Here is a 17579-nt window from a genome sequence, read left to right as displayed (position 1 = left end):
TACTCTTCTTTAATTTATGTACAGAAGAAGCCACCAAATGAGATCTGGGAAAATGAAGATGTGCTCAAGACCTTTCCTCAGACAGGTGGGGAGTAGCCAGGAAAGGTGACTCCTTGTGAGAGGGGAAATGGACTGTAGGCAAAGGCTTCTGTGACACCAGGCTGGCAGACAGTGCCCCAACGGTCCTTCTTCCCTGGACGGTGGCTGCAGGACTTTGAGATGGCAACCAAGCATATCAGTAGCCACAGTTCTGCTGACTCGTCCCCCCATCCCCACCCCCAATGAATCAGAATCTCTTGTGGTGGGGACAGGGGCATCAGCATCTTTAGAAGCTTCCCAGATGAGTCTCTGCCACAGCGAGGGATGAGAACCTCGGCTCTAAACCAAGCAAACTCTGCAACTCTTAAGTGTGTTCTTCACCTTGGCTTCAAGGAAGCTGACAGCCAAACTGGGGGCAGCCCCTTAAGCAATTCAAGTAGGCTCAAGGTTCAGATCACAAGTTCAACTACCTTCAGAGTCCAGGTTAATGATGGAAAGGAAGGGGTTCAGAGGGATTTGGGGGCGACCAGAAGGCACCTGTCCTCTCCAGATGACTGTGGCCCTGTGGAAGTACACATCCAGTGATCCAGATCTTTTGATTTTTCAAGATAAGCTGCAGAAATTGGTTTATTTATTTTTAGAAATTGGTATTTTTATATGAAATTATCTAATGTAAAAAATCCTGGCAATTAATTCAAATTAAAACAAAACCTTGGGTTGGTCAAACTGAACACGCTCCCAGGTCTCGGTATGACACCAAGCAAGGACTTCACGGTATTCATTTGGGATGCAGTTTCATTCCTGTTTCCATCCCTTTCCTTTTCCCATTTTCCAGGTGGCCAACTTTTTTTTCTTCTCATTTAAAATTGCTAGAGTCCTTGTTGAAACAAATTGAAGACAAAGACAACAACCAAAACAACAGCCTAGGATCCCTACCACCATTTCTCTTGCAGGTAATCTTGATAGCAAAAACCCTACCTGTAAGTCTGCATCCTGAAAAGAGACAGGTTGAAAGCAAGATGCTCTGCTGTCATGCTCATGAAGGATCTGTGTTGAGACTTCCCCTCAACCCTTAAAGAATTCAAATACCTTATCACGCTACGTCACCCATGCTTCTCCTCTCAGACTTGAGATGGGATATGACACCAAAACCTGGGTGTCTAAGGGAACTGCAGTGACAGAGAAAAGTGGGCACAGTTCCCTTTCTCACCACCAGGGCTCCTTCTCTACCAACCTCCCTCATAGCCCAAGGAGGCTGACAGGACTTGAAGGGGATTAGAAGGACAGGACAGGTCCAGCAAGGGCTTACAGTTCTTTCCCATCCTGTTAGGTGCGGACAGCATTGGGTGCTGGAAGAGCACTCCTCTTTACCTGCCTGGATTAGAAGGATCTGCGCCTAAAACTGAACATCAGGGAGATTTTCCAAGAAGAGGCCACGACCAACACCAAAAGGGTGTGCCCCAGCGGAGGTGTGAGGTTCCAGCTGGGAAACTGAAATCAGGAAGAGGATGCTGTGGATGATGGGCCCATCTTGAAAGGCCAGAAAAGAATCCTCTGTCTTCGTTCAACCTTACTCAGCAAAGTGCATTCCCCCAAACACATTTAAGGTTTAACACTGGAGTCACACTGAATTTCTGCGGGTTGGGTTTTTTTCATGGTCTGGGTTGACTCATGATTATTACTTTCATTAAGTTTAAACTAAAGACTTTCTCACAATATATTTTCATCTGAGATTTGAAATCAACATTTAAAAAAGCCAAATGACAAAAGGAACTGGGGCATGAAACTAAAGGATTTAAAACTTTAACTGAGATTACCAAAGAGACTATAAAGGCTGTAAATGATGAAGCAGTAAGGACAGTTTATTTCCTCCCATCTAAAAGGGGTGATAGATCTGTAGAGACCTTCCCCAAAAAACCGTGGGTGAGAAGGAAGGTAGACCAATGGCCATACTCCCACCTTAGAGGTCACCAGCTCAGGTTCTCATCCACAGGTTCAACCAGTCCACCAAACCAGACTAGATAATAAGCAAGAGGAACTGACTGGAGCTCCCCCACCTCTCTCTGCTTGGATTGTTAACAAGCTGGGAAAGGAGCAAAGAGGCCATGGGAGCTAGAAAGAGCTTTCCAAATGGCCTCCAATAATACTCCTCTCTGGATAACCACATCGTACCTGGTCTCCTCTCCCTGGAACTCAAGGCATTTAACAGACAACACCATTTTAAGCCCACCTTAGAGCACGTGATGGAGAGAAAGTATACGCTACAACTTCCACTTAGATGTGAGGTACGAGGAGGAAGAATCCAAGTATGTGTGACAGAGTGAAAGCCACCTGTTCATGCAGGGGAAATATCCAGGTGAACAGGCTGGGAGAAAATTGCCAAGAGTATGACAATTTAAGATTGGCAACTGGTAGGGCTCAATTCAACCCCACAGATTCCTAAGCAGGCACTGTGCCTGCGTCTTGCTCTGTATTAGATGCCCAGCGTTAAGGCAGCACCAAGGAGGTGGGCTGCAAACATTTGTTGGTTGAACACTGAGCCTGTTGGCTATGCTGGGTACTACACAAGCCACAATGGGCATACCAAGATGAAGACGACATGAATCCTGCCTCTTAAGACCTCAGAGATTACAGATTAATGAGACACACAACTACAACGCTTACATAAAAGCAAGTGATGGCAACTATTTAACAGAATACAAAGCTCTCCAGGAATAAAGAAGAGGAGTGGGCAAATTCCCACTGGGAGTATCTGAGAACACGTGTTGGAAGAGGTAAGAGAGGAAGCAGGACTTGAAGCATAAGAAGGGCTCACATAAACAGATACAGGAAAGACATCCAAGTAAAGAGAACAGCGCTTTGCGCAAAGCCTACAGGGCAGGTAGGAGTGGGGGAGCAGCAGCTGGGGTGGTGGAGAAGCCCCTGCTTCTTTCACACCTCTTTGGACAGAGCAGGTCTGTTACTACCTGGAGCCACGGAGAACTGGGAAAGCCAACTGTGATTTTTGCAGGCATTATGACTGAAGAAACAGAAATAGACTATGATTTCTGTCAAAATAAGGCCCAAAACAAAGGCTCAGAATAAAGAGCAGAAAACAGAGATTAAAGTTAATGAAAGCTAAAATGTTTGGAGAGACAGAGAAAATAACAAAAGTATAGAAAGCTCAATGACCCTTAATCTTGCAAGCCATCCTTAACAAAACAAAATCAAAAAGTAGTGAGAATAAGGCAGAGACAGACCCACTTTCACAGAACCTCAGGGTTGGTCCTTCCACAAAGAAGGGAAACAGGTGCCCTCTGCCTAGTAAATTTCTGTGCAGTCTTTTAAAAGTGAGCTACTGAATGAATGAGCTCACTGAACTGAATTGTTTCTACTGAGTTTTGTATCATTCTTTCTGGTAGTCCAAAAACTATACCCTCACTTAAATTTACCACTATTTGGAAAGCCTCCTTTTTCTGTCCAGAGGACAGAAAACCGAGGGATAACGTCCCAGAGGAAACGCCCCCAGCTCTAAGCCCTCTTTACCTTTCCGGAAGCTTTTCTGTCTTGGATTTCTTCATTTAAAATCAGTATCCTGAGGTGGTGTAAGTTCCAGCACTGTCTTCCAGTTCTCAAATAATTTCCGAGCACCCCCTTTGGAGAATCCACGGCTCCTTGTGTGTGTGTGTGATGAATGAGCGTTGAGAAGGCATTGCTCAGGGCCTGCTGAGATTCCTCACAGGACAGGCTGACAGGTAACCAACCACAGAGCTTATGATGTGACGTGACCTTTTCCCCTCACATTGCCAAACAGCTGTCCCTGAGGCAGATTTGAAAACTGTGTAAAGTGTGGTGCTAATGGAAAAATCTGGCGGCAAAGGGCTTCAGTATTTTGCAATTTTTCCCTGTAAGCTGCATTGCTGGAATGGTTTGACACGCAAACCATTCCCTCCTCCCCGACCGGCTTGTGGACTTCCAGGTCTCCGCCCTGCTGTGCTATAGAAGTCAGTATACCATCGGGCTGACTCACTACGTGAAGAGGTGGAATACTGGCTAGGGGACATGCTGCATGAAGCCAGCAGGTACTTCCACCTCCTCTGCCAGGTCATGGGAAGACAAATCAGGCTTTGTCCTCACAGTTGGAGGGAACATGCCAAATGGGCTGCCTCAAAAAACACTGCCATGGGGTGGCCCTGATTTGAATAAAAAATCCCCGTCAATCAATCTGAAATGCTAGGGAAAAGGCAATAAACCAGCCGTCACTTGCTGGGTACGCTGTCTTACATGAGGGGAATACTGAGAGCAGAGGAAGAGTGAACTTTTTTCTGTTTTAGTTAGGAATGTAAGAACTGATGCACATGACTAACGATTTAAAGAGATTAAGCAGTTGGGCTTATGAATTATTAGAAATGTCACCTCTCTCTCCCTCTGTTATATTTCTAATCTTGGCATATTCTCCCCCTTTATTTCAGGAGACGTTTTTTTATTTGTGGCTGTGTTGGGTCTTCATTGCTGCTCACGGGCTTTCTCTAGTTGCGGTGAGCAGGGGCTACTCTTCGTTGCGGTGCGCGGGCTTCTTATTGCGGTGGCTTCTCTTGTTGCGGAGCACGGGCTCTAGACGCGTGGGCTTCAGTAGTCGTAGCTCGCGGGATCAGTAGTTGTGGTGTGCAGGCTCAGTAGTTGTGGCGCACGGGCTTAGTTGCTCTGAGGCATGTGGGATCTTCCCGGATGAGGGCTCGAACCCGTGTCCCCTGCATTGGCAGGCGGATTGTTAACCACTGCGCCACGACAGAAGTCCCCTTTCAGGAGACTCTTAAATGTGCCTGCTGTACAGAAACACTCGAAATGCCTTTGCCTAATAGATAGTTGATGCAAGAAAAAGGCACTCGGAAAGTGGACAGGGAAGGGAAAATTTGGCAGGACAAGTTGAATCAATGTTTGCAAAGCTGATGGAATTTATCAACTAAACCAGATACTGTGAGATCAAATTCAGAAAATCCCATGACTATCACTTGATTCTATCCAACAGAGATCATGTCCAAAATGCAAAAGATCCCTTGGAGAGAGAACTGTTCCAATTAATAAAATCACAGAAAAAGGAGCTAAAATAAATTTAGTACTTGTGACTATTAATAGCAAATTGCTTCCATAAACTATTACTCTAGCACCAGCTCCTTTAAATAAAGGTTTATATGATGAAATGTAGCCATGTCCACAACCTCTGATCCAGCCGGTAGAAATGTCACGAACCACTCAAATCTGGCTTGTCACAAACAAGACAAAGTAAGAGTACAAAGATTTAAATTTCAGGATAAGAACAAAAATCCCATGAATCCAATAATTTTTTTCTCTTGGTCCAGTTCTCCCTCATGTCTGTAGTTCTGCTTTTCATTCTGTTGGTTAGAAAAGCCTTCTGAATGTTATAGAATATTATTCAATCTGAATTTTCAGCCATGGCTTGCTCCAAGAACTACGAGGATTAGAAATCTGGTCACTATTTTTAAAAATCCTCAATATAGCTACATACTTATTTTTAAGCTGTGAGATCACTTGTCCATATAGAACTGCCAGCTGAGATCACTAATGCTGTATATGTAAGTGGCTGCATATTTTAAACACTTCTCTTGTTTTCAGGCTTCATAATGAACTGCAACCCAAAAGCAGAGCCAGGCTTTATCCTTTAAAACATGAATAGCATATGGAATAGAGTACACTCCAAAAATATCTCTAATAAGGCAGCCAAGGGAGGAAAGATAGAATCATGATTTTTTTTTTGACTTAGAACTTCTACAACTGTATGAATGAATCTTACCAAGTCTGATTTCCTGGTTGGGTCTTATTTGAGGTTTTTTATTAGAGAAGTCTACTCAATGCCATTTTAAAATATGTTGCCAGAAAACAGCAAGAATTCATTATCTCTGTGAATTTAAGAACTATGCTAACTATTTTTCATGCCAGATCAAAGAGCCTTTTATAGAAAAGGTCCCCAAAGCAGAAACTGTGAGCTTTAGTCACCGATTTTCCTCCAAACCCATTCAAACCTTTCTCAGAAATTGCACCAAGGAGATGAACAGGAATTATCCGGGACACAGGAAGAAGGAAGCTAATGGGCTCAACTAGCCCACCCAAAGTTCTTCCAGAAAGAGGGGAAGTGTATAATCAGAAACAAATGTCAATACTCACGATGGGAAGTCTGCGGGTGAGCAGGGCACAAAATATTCAAGTCCTTGTAGGAAGGGCTGTTGTAATCCTTTGCCTCACTATGCAGTCTCCTAATGATAGCAACAGCTCAAGTTCTTAACATAGCCAATCTCCCTGTTGGGCTTTTATTTTGTGTTTTTTCTTTTTTGTTGGCACCCACGGTGTATCATGGCAGCAATCGACAACTGAAAGGTACTTTGCCCAGCACTCAGGACTAGAAAGAGCCTGGATTCTATCCTTCTTACACCCAAGTCAGCTGGTACTTGCTGGGAGATAAGTCATCCTTCCTCAGCTTAGCTGGAGAGCTAATCGCCTGGCTGAAATCTGATGCTTAACCCATTATGAATCGCTCATGGTTTGAAGCAAAAATCTTCTAAGGCGAAGCTAGCTACAGCTTAAAACCAAAGCCTTGAAAGTTTATAAAACAGGCAAGCCCTGACAAGGGAGGGACTCTTCAGAGCCTCTTGGGGGCGGGACAAATTCTGGGGTTCTGATTAACCAGACAAGCACGATTCTAAAACCCAGGGTCCCTGTTTGTAGGTGGTCTTGGCATTTTAACAGTAATGAAATTCAAATGCAAATACTTCTTACTTAAAAAAATAACTATCTTACCAAACACCATCACTATAAGAAAATAAATTATTTCATTTATAAACTTCAGTGTGAAATTAGCCTTCAAATAACTAACAACGAAGTTTCATTTGAAGTTGAAATGCATAATCTAATTAAATCCAATCAGTAAACACATCAAATAACAGGATGAAACTGCACGATATACTAAATATACAAATATTATATATATATATATATATATATATATATGGTATTAGAATACGTTTGTTAATTTGGCTCTATGAAACACGTCACACGAAGAAAAAAAATAACCCCTGTCAGGAAGGACGTGTTATTTGTAATCATTCTACTTTTGGGTTTTTTGTAGTTTTCTTAAATACATACTTTCCCCTTGATCTGTTTCCCCTTGATCGGATCTTCATAGACACTATACTTCTGATTTTTAATGTCAACAGAATGCCTTAAACAAAGGAAAATTACTTCCCATATTCAACTTCTGGCTTAGCCATGGTGGCAAGTCGTGTTTTGCCATCTGAAAATAAGGAAGGGAGATTGAACAGGAGAAATCAAAATCCTGGCTAGCTCTTACGTATGTTTTTATGTTAGGCAACTCTGTGTTACCCTCTCAGCTCTTCTGATAACCACTGAACACGCCGCTTAGGGGAAAATGCAAAGTACAAATAGGAACACTCATTTAATCCTCTTGCAGATTGTATCAGGAGACCCTGGAAGGTCAAGAAGGGTACCCATGAATTAAAGCAGCCCCAGTTTCTAATCAGCTTACTCTCTGTCTTTGGAGTAATACAAACACAGAGGTCAGGTCTAAGACTCACCACCATGAACACACCACCTCTGCCATGCTCTGTGACATTCTTTACAGACGGTCTCAGAAAACACCAGGTCGGCTCTAGCCAAACCAGTCAGTGCAAATTGGTCTTGTCTTGTACTTGACAAACAGCACGCAATCTCTGCTGTCAGGTTCACCGCAGTGGGCTCAGAGTTCTGTTTGAGAAATCTTCCTGCCCAGAAAAAATATTTACACAATGGAGAGTGGGCTGTACTGCACTGCAGCCTTCTGCCTGCTCGGCCATGAGTCTTTGGCTCTCTCTGGTTGGCCAGGTCTTATCAGTGGCCTTTGTACCTCATTTAAGATCAGCATGGAGAAAAAACCTGGAGCCAAATAACTAACCAGGGTAACAAAATTTTATGAAAGTTATTATATTAATTTAAAATGACAACCAGGGCTTCCCTGGTGGCGCAGTGGTTGAGAGTCCGCCTGCCGATGTAGGGGACACGGGTTCGTGCCCCGGTCCAGGAAGATCCCACATGCCGCGGAGCGGCTGGGCCCGTGAGCCATGGCCGCTGAGCCTGCGCGTCCGGAGCCTGTACTCCGCAATGGGAGAGGCCACAACAGTGAGAGGCCCGTGTACTGCAAATAAAAAAAAAAAAAAAAGACAACCAAATGTTTAATGTAGTTCAATAAGTATATTAAATGAGTAAGTATGCATCTGTCTGGAAAAATTCACATGTATTTGGGCTGTGAAAGAGAACAGCAAGAGAGGGAAAAACTGTAATAAACTAGCAAAGGCAAGTATTCACAGAAATAAAAATGGTGATGGCAAGCATAAAAAGTCACTCCCTAATGCTCATCTATCCATTTCATTTAACTGTCAAAGGACAGTAATTCAATTCTTTCCCCAGCATCACAGCATCCAACAGAGCCTGGCACAATGGCACCTGAGCCGGTGTTTATTAGATCAGGAACTTATAACAGAGATAGCAAAACAAGAAGGATGGTGATTTCTCCTGATATCTGACCAGCACTTTACATTGTGTTTTTACGGTTATTGTTTTACTTTTTATTCACAACAATCCTGTGAAGAAGGTAGGACAGGTGTTATTATCTTCATCTGACAAATAAGCCACTTGTTATTTGGCTTCTAAAGAGATTCTAGGTTCTAATTAAAGTTTCACAACATTAATTAGTGTTTACAGAGGCATCGATCAGTACACTCAGTTTACAACATGATGCAAAAACTTGGGGAAAAGCACACTGTCCCTATCTCTAAATTCTTCAGAAATACAGCAATTTACCCAACCAATGACCCCCATTTACTTACTACTTGGCTATATAAAAAGAGAACAGTCAGCCATGAGCAATTTATGATGTTCATAAGTCATTACATTAACAAATGACATTAGGGTACTCTTAATAATACCATAATAAAATGTTTTAAATTAATGAAAACAAAACTGGACCAGTCAATAGAAGTAGGATAAAGGATCTGGTGAAAAAGAGATAAAACTATGACAAACAATTGATAATGAGGGGGTTGCCAGTAAGAAGGAAGATGCAATCTGGAAGGGGTTCACAGGTAAGGTTGCCAGGTTTAGCAAATAAAAATACAGGACACCCAGTTAAATCTGAATTTCAGATAAACAATGAATACTTTTAATAGTATAAGAATGACCTCTATTTTATCTGGATACTCTGTCCACAAGGAGACTTCAACTTCCACTAGAATGTAAGATTCCTGAAAGCAGGGATTTTTGCCTGTTTTGTTCACTGTTCTATTCCCAGGGCCCAGAACGATGTTTGGCACATTGTAGGTGCTCAGTAATATTTGCCATGTACTAGTTACGTTTATGTCTTAAGCTGTGATGGTATGTACATGGGTGCTTGTTATATAAACTTTACGTATTTTGTATGTCTGAAATGTACAGTAATAAATTTACAAATTACAGCATTAACTAACTGCTCTTATAAGGGGGAGGGGGTGGGGGGAGGGATGGAGTGGGAGGTTGGGGTCAGCGGATGTAAGCTATTACATATAGAATGGATAAACAACAAGGTCCTACAGTATAGCACAGAGAACTATATTCAATATCTTGTGATAGGGACTTCCCTGGTGGCTCAGTGGGTAAGACTCCACGCTCCCAATGCAGGGGGCCCGGGTTCAACCCCTGGTCCGGAAACTAGATCCTGCATGCATGTTGCAACTAAGAGTCCACATGCAGCAATTAAGAGTCTGCATGCTGCAACTAAGAAGTCCGCACGCCGCAACTAAAGATCCCGCATGCCTCAACGAAGATCCTGCATGCTGCAACTAAGACCCGGCACAGCCAAAATAAATAAATAAATATTAAAAAAAAAATCCTGTAATAAGCCATAATGGAAAAGAATATGAAAAAAGAATGTATATATAACTGAATCACTTTGCTATACAGCAGAAATTAACACAACACTGTAAATCAACTATATTTCAAAAAAAAAAAAATCAGTACCTTTTACCCAATCTAACTGAAGGACTCAATGGGGAAGTCAGAGTATAAAAAGGACTTGGAATGGTCCCTTACCCAGTTTAAACTCTAAACAGGGACGTGAACATGGGATGATCAGTCTTCAGGTGTGTTTTGCAGCCAAGGGCACAGTTTAACTAGGTGGTACTTTTCTCATCTGTCTTCTTTTGCATCTGCTTTATTCCTAAGACCGTGGAAAGTGTTTCTTTTGCCAGTGCTCTGACTGCACCGTCACACAGGATTTCTCCTCATAGTCTATGGAGCCCAAAGCAGTGATTTTTCAGGGGTAGGGGTAGGGAGGGATATGCCTTTCGGGCATAACACATCTAGGGGAAGTACAGTTTAAAAAAGCATATTTAATATTATACTTTATTTTTGGAAAATGAAAGAAAACCATATAATTTACTCCACATTTAAAACTTCCACTAAACTATCCAAATAATGTAACTTTTTCTCATGGGAAAGATCAGTAACCAGCCTTCATTAGCTTCCATAAAGCTCTCTTTATCCCATCTTAATCTGGGTTTGTAAATGTTCTTATGTTAATTACATTTCAAAAAGTATATTTATAACTCACAAACACTTTTGCATTGTTTGAGTTTGGCTTTTTTTTTTTTTAACAATGGGCAGGTATTTCTTTTGTAATACAAAGTGAGAAAAGAAAATGTAAAATAAAGATTTTTATAACTATAATCTCCACTATGTGAAATGCATAAAATTTAAAGAAGGAAATAATGCCACTTGCAGCAACATGGATGGACCTAGAGATTGTCATACTGAGTGAAGTCAGACAGAGAAAGACAAATATCATATGATATCGCTTATATGTGGAATCTAAAAATAATGGTACAAATGAACTATTTACGAAACACAAATAGAGTCATGGATGTAAAAAAAACAAACTTATGGTTACCGGGGGGGGAAGCGGGGGAGGGATAAACTGGTAGATTGGGATTGACATATACACACTACTATATATTGTAGGTGCCATTATATATTGATATAAAATAGGTAACTAATAAGGACCTATTGTAGAGCACAGGGAACTCTACTCGAACTCTGTAATGACCTATACGGGAAAAGAATCTAAAAAAAGAGTTGATGTATGTGTATGTATAACTGATTCACTCTGCTGTGCAGCAGAAACTAACAACACTGTAAGTCAACTATACTCCAATAAAAATTTTTAAAATAAATAAATTAAATTAAGAAAAAAAATTTAAAGGCCATATGGAAAATGAGCAAAAAATTTATTTTAGGGTGGTGGTATTGCCAGTAATTCTTGCTTTATGTTTTTGGAAAACACTAAACTTGTGTATTATAAAATTTTCTCTAATGAATTTCATATATATGTATGTGTATGTATATGTATACATAATATATACATGTATATGTACCTGTGTATGTACATACACACATATATGCATATATAAAATTAAAGTAATTGTGTATGACTAAGCCTCTAATCAGATTTGCTTACAGGCTTACAGAGGTCATGGTGATTAGAATAAACAAAAACCTTCCCTTGCCTTGTCCAGGTACCTTTGTGCAATAACAATTCATACCCTGACACCCAAGAAGTCACAAATCAGAGAGCTTTTCTTCACTTTCAGACTCAGTCCCCAGACCTGTTAGGCAGGACACCAGGTGAGGAAGAAAGGTTATAACTCTATCATCAGACTTCAGGAACAAAGGAAAAGGGATGCTCCAGGACAAGTCAAGTTGGAAAGGGAATTAGGGTCACTTGGGGTAAGTATCTAAAACCTTGAATATATTGATTCTGCCAGAGATACCAGAGCGTTCCGAGGCACCAACAGCTTCGAGCCCCCTTCCTCTGAGTGTGTGAGAAGAACTGAGGGCAGGAGAGGGAAGGGAGACCATAGCATCATGGGGGATTGAAACCCGCCCACAAGTCTCAAGAAATTTCACAATGTTTCAATCTCTTCCCTTATCAAATATTCGACTAGAGAAACAAGTTATAATCCTTCCTTGACTTCCCTTTCTTCACTTAGGTAAGTTACTGAGCTTTTCTGTGCCATCATATAGGGATGACAGTGGTGGTGGTGATGATAACAGCATACTCTCCTAGGATTACTATGACTATTAAGTATGGTAATGCAGGCAAAACATCTTGGGCACCATGGTAACACTAAGTGCTCATTAAATGTTAGGTATTGTCATTCATATTTTATTAATGACAGCAGTCCTGAGCAGAATCTATAATAGTCCTGAGAAGCTGAGCAGTAGAAAGGACAGGAAAAAGAATGAACAGAGTAAGATCAGTTGTTCCATAATGAACAATTGAGTTTATTTGGGTTTGGTTTGGGGCAAGCTAGAGCATCTTTCCAGAGGGGATACTTGCAGCTGGGATTGCTGAAACAGAAAGCCACACACGGGCTGGGTGGGCCCAATTCAGAGGTCTCCTCCTTCTGCTGTTGTTTTACAACTTACACGGCACTTGTGTGCACATTTCTGGTGCTCTCATTGGTTCTAACCCTGCAGGTGGGTATACTTACTGATGTCTTACACATGGAGAAATAGTCCTGCCCCGTAATTCACGGTTAATGCAGGAGATGGGTCTCCCGATTCCAATCCCACATTCTCTCCATTACCCAGTGCTCAGAGCCAGCAGAGCGAAGACCTTGGACTCAAGCGCTCCACAAGAATTCCCACATACACAGTTACTGCTCTCACACGTTCTGCTATTTGTCAGATAGCTCAAAAGAAGAATGAACACTTAAGAGTACCATTTTGGACAGGTTGTCATCTTCTGTCATATACTGTCTCTTAGGAGGCTTTTCTCAGCATTTGTTCTATAAATTTCTCCAAAATCTTATATAAGCAATATTGAAATAGATATGCAAACTCTATAGGTCTCTAACATAACCAAAGCAATAATAAGAATACATACAATATTATGATTCATAATATATTTGGTTTGCTGCACATTCCCTCTGGGAAAGTTACTTTAAACAAACAAAAGCTGCTTGGGAGTGGATACTAGGAATTGGTTTTAAGCATTCAAACTCATTTCCTCTTTCATCGTTCAATCCCTCATAAAGAAGCGCAAGAGGAGTGTACATTATTCTTGCATCAGCATTCAGTATTTTACATTTATCTTTCAACACTCCAATAGAATTGACTTAGGTAATAATTTACCTAGCTGATTTCTGTACATAAAGACTCTAAAGATAAAAGCAAATTCTCTAAGAGATTAAACAAAACAACAACAAAAAACTTCAATGGACAGAAATTGTTTGAAATCCTAGTTATCTAGGCAACTTATTATTTACCCATTATTAAAAAAGAAATAAATTAGTTTGAGCAAAGACACACACTAATACACACACACACACACACACACACACACACACACACACACACTCCAGAACATGGAGTTACCTGAGGCACAGCCGTTAACCTTTGTGGTGTGAGCCATGCTGGCTTGAATCCAAAGACAGATACAGAAAGGAGTGAGGAGTCATGCAAATTTTATGCATCAAGTTCCCAAATGCACTCAACCTGAAACAATAAAGAGAGCTCCATCAAAATGGGTCATTTAAAAATACGCACAACACTAAATCTTAGACTTCTGTTTACAAAGATGACTGCTAATGGAGAGAGCAAATTGGAAGGGGGGAGAGACAGCCTGTGGAACAAGGTGGTGACTGCCCCGGACCTGGCCACTGGGTGTTGAGAGTGACACACCCACAGATGCACCCGTGGACAGGTGCTGAAAGCAGGTCTCTAGACACAGTACTCTTATGGGAGATAAAATATGTTCTCCAGAAACGTGACTTTTTAAGGAAGGTGGCCTTCAAATACAAATACGTATCATTCTGTATCATTTCACAAACTATTTTTCATTTTGACACTTATCCTCCTTTCCAAATGTTGGTTCAATAGTTTCATTTTCTCAACTGAACCAAAGCAGCTGTTGCACCAAATGCTCATTTTTTTAAAAGGTTAAACTTCATGTGAATTCTTCCTTGATAGCTCAAGTTTTTCACTGACCTAGTCTTTTTAAAACATAAATCTGACCCAGGCAGTCCCTGTCTTAAAAAAAAAAAAAAAAACTTCAAAATCTCCTATTTTCCTGTTGGATAAACTTCAAATGACACAGCACGACATGTGGTTTTGAAACATTTAGGGTTTGTTAGGCAACATATTTCTTATTTTATATCGATTTTCTGCTTAAAAGTTAACTGAGATTACAAGACATATTCCAATCACAAAATTTAAAACAAAACACACACAAAAAACCCCACTGCTCCAATCTTTGCTTCTTCAAAATGCCTTTTGAGAAATGTTGGCAAGGGCTTCCCTGGTGGCGCAGTGGTTAAGAATCCGCCTGCCAATGCAGGGGACACGGGTTCGAGCCCTGGTCCGGGAAGATCCCACGTGCCGTGGAGCAATTAAGCCCGTGCACCACAACTACTGAGCCTGCGCTCTCTAGAGCTGGCAAGCTGCAACTACTAAAGCCCTTGCGCCTAAAGCCCATGCTTCGCAACAAGAGAAGCCACCGCAATGAGAAGCTGGGGCGCACCACAATGAAGAGCAGCCCCCGCTCGCCGCAACTAGAGAAAGCCCGCGCGAAGCCACGAAGACCCAACACAGTCAAAAATAAATTAATTAATTTTAAAAATTGTTGGCAAGGAAAGCAAACAATGGTACAGACAGAAATATTCCATTTCCACTGTGTCCAAATTCTCACTCTAAACCAACAAAATCCGAAGAAATTGAGCTTAATGAATTCCAAGCTGCGAAATAAAGTGTCAATTTAGAAACCCACATGAGCTTCTCAAAACAGAATGCTAAAATAAATAACATATCCATTTATCCTGGATTCTAATGCAGCCATTGATGTCATTTAAGAGCTTTTAATGATTAAAAAAAGCTATTCTGTCATAACCTATTTTGTTAAAAATACATATGTACATATTTACACATCTATTTAAAATAATTAGAAGTAAATACGCCAAAATGTTCTTTGTGGTTGCCCTTCAGTGATGCAATTATGGATGATTTTAGCTCCTTCATTACTTTTGTAATAACAATTATTTAAAAAAGAAACATTAGATACTTCCTGTCAACTTGGTTTTATCTGCTTTAAAATGCACTGAAGAAAGAAAAAAGTATTTTAAAACACTATGCAAAAGAAAACTATCAGGCCACAGTCATGGAGATCATAAGAGATTAGAAATATAAACAAATAGGAAGGAAGAGGAACCAGCTGATTGCTTTGATCACACAGGGTGAGAATTTCTTGCTGCTTAGCTAGGGAAATTTTCTTCACTGTTTGAATGGGTTTGCACTATGGTTCAAGGCTGACTACTGAAAGCAGCTCAGTGCAAACTCTAAAGGACCGGTTTCTACAGGCTGCTTCTGACAGCTGTGCTCCTTGCATGGCTTTTCCAGCTATGGTGACTACTGCTCAGCTTACCCACAGAGACCTGATTCTCAGCCTCCCACTGAAGGCCTCCCAGCTCCCTGCTGGTCCCCAGTTTCTGTCTGGCAGCCCACCAGGAGGGCAGGATGACTCTCATCTCTCTCTGTGGCAATCACCTGACATTCTGTTGGAAACAGGCACTGGTTCAGGTCCATGGCATTGAACTTGGAGAGTCAGGGCTAGCTGAATCAAAAGGCAGACTTTAGGGATAGAGTGAGCATTATGTCTGACAAAAGTAGCTTTGTTAAGAAAAAAAGGTGGGGACTGGGCCAACTGAAGAAGGATGAGTGAGTTGACGAGGGGGCAAAAGAAAGAAGTCCAGCTTCTGGAATTATTCAACTAATTATACTTCTAAAAGCAACAACAAAACCTAAGCAAAACTGTTTACCGGCCTCAATCTAGCCCTATGTGTTTGTATTCTTGCTTCATAATGGCTTGTAAATGCCACCATTTAAATTCTTGAGGGCAAACAGAAGGCCAGAAGAAACAAGCTGCTTGTGTTATGGGTGAATGAAGTGTGTGTCAAGGTATTTGGATGGACATGTGCCCAGAATCTTCCTAGTCAAGCTTCATAAACTTTGGTACAAGGTTCTCTCCTGTTATTGAACCTCTTTCAACCTGGCAGAAGATTTTTATCTCAGATTGAATTTGGTCTCTCCCACCCTCCCCCAAACTGAACAATAAAATCAAAATGAGGAGGAAGCCTAAAATTAGGAATCACAGGCACATCACTGGTAAAATAACAAAACATGCCTGTCACTGGGTGTGGATCCCGGCAGCGTCTGTGCAGAAACAACAGTTTTATATTGTGTATTGATTTTTCCCAGTTATTGTTCATGCCTGACAGGTGGCCTCAAATTGTGAGGACTCAGTCTTCTTAATGATATGCAGATTCTTATGTCAGTGAATTGTATAAACCAGAAAAGATTTGGCTGTGATCCATTCTGTTACAGATCAATAAACTGCTTCTTTTCACTGTCAGAGAAGACTGCAAACCAGTAAATCTTAAGTGGTACAACAGTGGCTTGGTTTTGCTCACTAAGAAAAAGTGCCTCAAAAAGATTTAGGAAAATACACCAACAGAGAAAATAAAGAATTTGTCTTCTTGTCTGTTTATTTTAAGAGACTGATCTGCATTGAAGAACATTTTAGCAGCTCTCCAAGTATGGTGCAGAGAATAATGCAGACATTGCACGAATTAACCCCATAGATACATTAGCTTAATATGAAACAGATATGAAAAAGAGCGCACTAGACCTTTTCTAAGAACACATGAATGAAAACAAATAAATGAAACAGAAATTTGATGTGCGCTCTAGGCCAGCACTGCCAACCAATCAAATGGCATTGCCTTGGTTAGAACCAAGATAATGATGATGACAGCCACAACACTGATGACAATGCTGATGACAGCCAGTGTTTATCAACCTCTTACCGCTGTTATCGAAATCTAAAACATCATCTACTCCAAGCTGCACCATTATTTTAAGTACCTTTGATTTTTAAAAAGATATTGCTAATTAAATGGTAATAAAGTGCTTCTTAAAATTACATTAATTGTAAGACATATCCTCATTTCACAAGTGTTAAAATGTGAAAAATGTGCATCTTGGAATTGGCAAAATGACGTTACCTTTAAAAGCACTTTTAAAAGCGCTTAACGGTTATTCCCTTAATTAAACCTCACAACAACCCTATGAAGTACAAAAATCCTCTCTTCCCATTTTACAGATAGGAAGCTGAGGCACTGGGAGGTTTAAAATGTGCTGAAGTCACACAGCTGGTAAGTGAAAGAGCTACAATTAAAGCTAAGCAATTCGGCCCTACGCTCATGCTCCAGCCCGTGATTAGTGATTTAGAGTGAGGGCACTATTTCTTTAACAAATAGCAACGTATATGCGCATAGTAAGGTCCCTTTCAAGGAGTCACCTAAGGGATGTATATGCCTGTTGCAATGATGCTCTGTTCAAATCCCTTTTAGGTAGAAAGTTATGTTTCAAAGTTTTATGTAATATTGGTTTTAAAGCAATTGTATTTC

At 40.9% G+C, this 17579-nt stretch overlaps 1 protein-coding gene across 7 annotated transcripts in view; it reads right to left on the bottom strand.

The window, feature by feature from the left end:
- Positions 1 to 17579, bottom strand: part of KANK1 (KN motif and ankyrin repeat domains 1) — a 192484-nt gene that overhangs the window by 46011 nt on the left and 128894 nt on the right. For 5 of the 7 annotated variants that reach the window (XM_082843040.1, XM_082843041.1, XM_082843037.1 and 2 more), the window contains one exon: positions 13495 to 13614. In XM_082843040.1, coding sequence (XP_082699166.1) covers positions 13495 to 13531 — 37 coding nt within the window. In that variant the 5' untranslated portion in view covers positions 13532 to 13614. Of the gene's footprint in view, positions 1 to 6201; positions 6304 to 7625; positions 7775 to 13494; positions 13615 to 17579 lie in introns of those variants that run through there. The other 2 variants (XM_082843042.1, XM_082843043.1) reach the window with 2 other exon arrangements.

This window comes from Leucopleurus acutus (assembly GCF_964270905.1).
Source record: "Leucopleurus acutus genome assembly, chromosome: 7".
Classification (NCBI taxonomy): domain Eukaryota; kingdom Metazoa; phylum Chordata; class Mammalia; order Artiodactyla; family Delphinidae; genus Leucopleurus; species Leucopleurus acutus.
The sequence above is the reverse complement of the archived record's forward strand: the minus strand, read 5'-3'. Positions and strand labels throughout refer to the sequence as shown.